Source organism: Priapulus caudatus, unplaced genomic scaffold (genome assembly GCF_000485595.1).
Source record: "Priapulus caudatus unplaced genomic scaffold, Priapulus_caudatus-5.0.1 Scaffold1299, whole genome shotgun sequence".
In the NCBI taxonomy this organism is placed as follows: domain Eukaryota; kingdom Metazoa; phylum Priapulida; class Priapulimorpha; order Priapulimorphida; family Priapulidae; genus Priapulus; species Priapulus caudatus.
In genome coordinates this window covers 28,976-31,478 of record NW_014578360.1, presented here as the reverse complement: position 1 = coordinate 31,478, position 2,503 = coordinate 28,976, and the positions used below count along the sequence as shown (strand labels likewise).

Genomic DNA, 2,503 nt, shown 5'->3' with positions numbered 1-2,503 from the left:
TGGATCCGGATTAGTGCGAGCGTGAAGGTGGGGGAGGACTGTGGTTGCCCCTTAGCCTGTGGTTGCGTGTTTGTAAGTCTACAGCCAGCGCACCTAGCGGAAGTGAACTGAAACGTGCATGGTAACACACAAACACACAAACCAACACTCAAAAACTCGCCGGTGAAAACATAACCCCCGCCATGCCCCTGGCGGAGGTAACTATAGTCCGAGTCAGGCCCGGTCCTGAGGCGCACTAAATTGCAGCGAGAAACCGAGCTAAATTAGCACAGGTAGACGGCACATGCCCGAATTTTAGCCCGCCTCTGGCCCGAATTGCCTATATACACACACAATTTAACGCGTATTAAGTACGGGCTAGTCTTAGTACCGGATATCTTCAACGAAAGATCGCTTCAACCGTATTCATTTCTCACCTTACTCTATCTGCGCCATTGCGCTGTTACCTGCGCAATTATGACGTGTATGACTTACATACAGCATCGCAACAAATTTCACAAAATCGATTCAATATATAACAAACACTGCAGATAATAGGTAAACGCTGCTTGAAATTTTTGCATTACTACTACATAGGTCGAAAGAAATCAGCACGATTAATTCATGCGGCCAGAAAGAAACAGCTGCTAAATTTGTAAAATGAGATGTAAAAATATATAGAAAAACAGTACCAAACATTCTTGGTAGAAGTGGAAAACATTAAAACGTTCTAAAAAAAATTCTCTCTAAAAGCGTCCTGCTCTATTTTTCTTAAACTCTTTCACCATTTTGCTCAGAACGTCAAGTCCTTCGTAGATGCCTTCTCCTGTAATGGCGGACGTCCCCTGAACATGCCATTGACTCTGGAGGGATTTCACGTCAAGTTTCGTCATGATGTGAGCAGGATCCATTGCATCTATACTCCGCAACAGACGTAACATGTGATTATGCACAAACGCTGCGGATGAGTGATTCTAGCCTTTCGACGCTCTCTGTGCACGCAGGATTCACTGCCAAACGCGCTCGCGGGTTTAGTGAGTAAACTTCAATACGCATGCATACTTACATTGTTACATTATTATATTATATTGTAATACACTTACCCTGGATATCTTGTTTGTTGGCGAACACGACGATGGGAACACCAATCATGTCCCGATCTGTCATCATTCTGTGTAACACGTTTTTCGCTTCATCAATTCTCTCCGGATCAGCGCTATCGACTACATAGATCAAGCCTGAATAGTAAAACAGAGACAGGCGCTATGTAGAGAGAGAGAGAGGGGGGAAGAGAAAGAAAGAGAGAGAGAGAGGGGGGGAAGAGAGATGATAGGGAGAGCGAGAGAGAGAGAGAGAGAGAGAGAGAGAGAGAGAGCCAACCAACACACCACAATTAATTGCATCTCGTTAAATAGTCAAAATAACGTAACATTTCTACATAAAATTCAGTGCCTTTATTTAGTTGAAAGTATAGATAGTTGTATCGAATAGACCTATCGTTTCATATCGAAGATTCCGGCAGTACTTGTGAATACCTATTATCTGTGTAGTTATTATTCTAAACCTGTATCAGCGCAGGTGATTTACGTTATTAATCAACTTATTCACGCGGGGATATATCTGAATTACTGTACGAAAAACATTTCGAATTCGCAGTAACAAGCTTAACGACTAACAAGAATCAACCGTATTGGCCAAACCGAATGTCTCAATGGATTGTCCAGATGATGCGGTCGTATAGTTCGGCAGCATTGAGTAATCCAAGTAGAATGCTTTGTTCACTGCGAATGCTTGTTCTTCTATTTCGAAGTGATACTGGCATAATCTTGACATACTGATATGTAATCGTACAGTTTAACATCGATCTGGCGGCAGTGTAAAGGCAAACTAGAGCCGATGCGGCAGAACGGGCAGCAAAGCTATCGAGAGATTCATTTGAAGTCAGCAGCGCTTGTTCTCACAAACGTGTAAACAAGAAATAATAAATCATGTATTATTAGCTCTTATATGGAATAATATATAGTTGGTGTGTGGTGTGTGCGTGTCGTGCGTGCGTGCGGCGTTGCGTGCGTGGTGCGTGGCCGTGTGTGTGTTGTGTTGTGTTGTTGTGGGTGTTTGTTGTGTTTGTGTTGGTGTTGGTGTTGTCATGTGTGTGTGTGTGGTGTGTGTTGGTGTGCTGTTGCGTTTTAGGAGGATCCTAATTTCTGCCAGCCCAGTTTAATCTCGTTTCTCGATTGGCAGCATCAGAAGTCATAGACGAGAGAGGTCCGATTACGTGGTAAACTTTGTGCTGTTATTTAGTTGTGTTCTCGCTGTTAAGCGCTCGCAGTTCGGCATTTGGCCACAAAATGTTCTTGACGCGCGAACTATTAATGACAACGTTTTTATTTCGCTGATCTTTCGTAGGGCGATTTCAAATGATGGGACAACTAAAAGACATAGAACAAGGCGAAAGAGAGAGAAGAGACCGAGAGCCCCCGCAGAGAGAGGAGAAGAAGAGACGACGAGAGAGAGAGAGAGAGAG

The 2,503-nt window shown here is 43.6% G+C and overlaps 1 protein-coding gene across 1 annotated transcript in view; it reads right to left on the bottom strand.

The window, feature by feature from the left end:
* Positions 1–140: 140 nt before the first annotated feature.
* The window catches only part of LOC106816150 (ADP-ribosylation factor-like), a 10,523-nt gene continuing 8,160 nt past the window's right edge, over positions 141–2,503 (bottom strand). Inside the window, exons 3-4 of the mRNA XM_014820703.1 lie at positions 1,083–1,217; positions 141–895 (exon numbers count right to left, since the gene is read on the bottom strand). Of these exons, the coding sequence (XP_014676189.1) occupies positions 726–895; positions 1,083–1,217 (305 nt within the window). The 3' untranslated portion in view covers positions 141–725. The remainder of the gene's footprint in view (positions 896–1,082; positions 1,218–2,503) is intronic.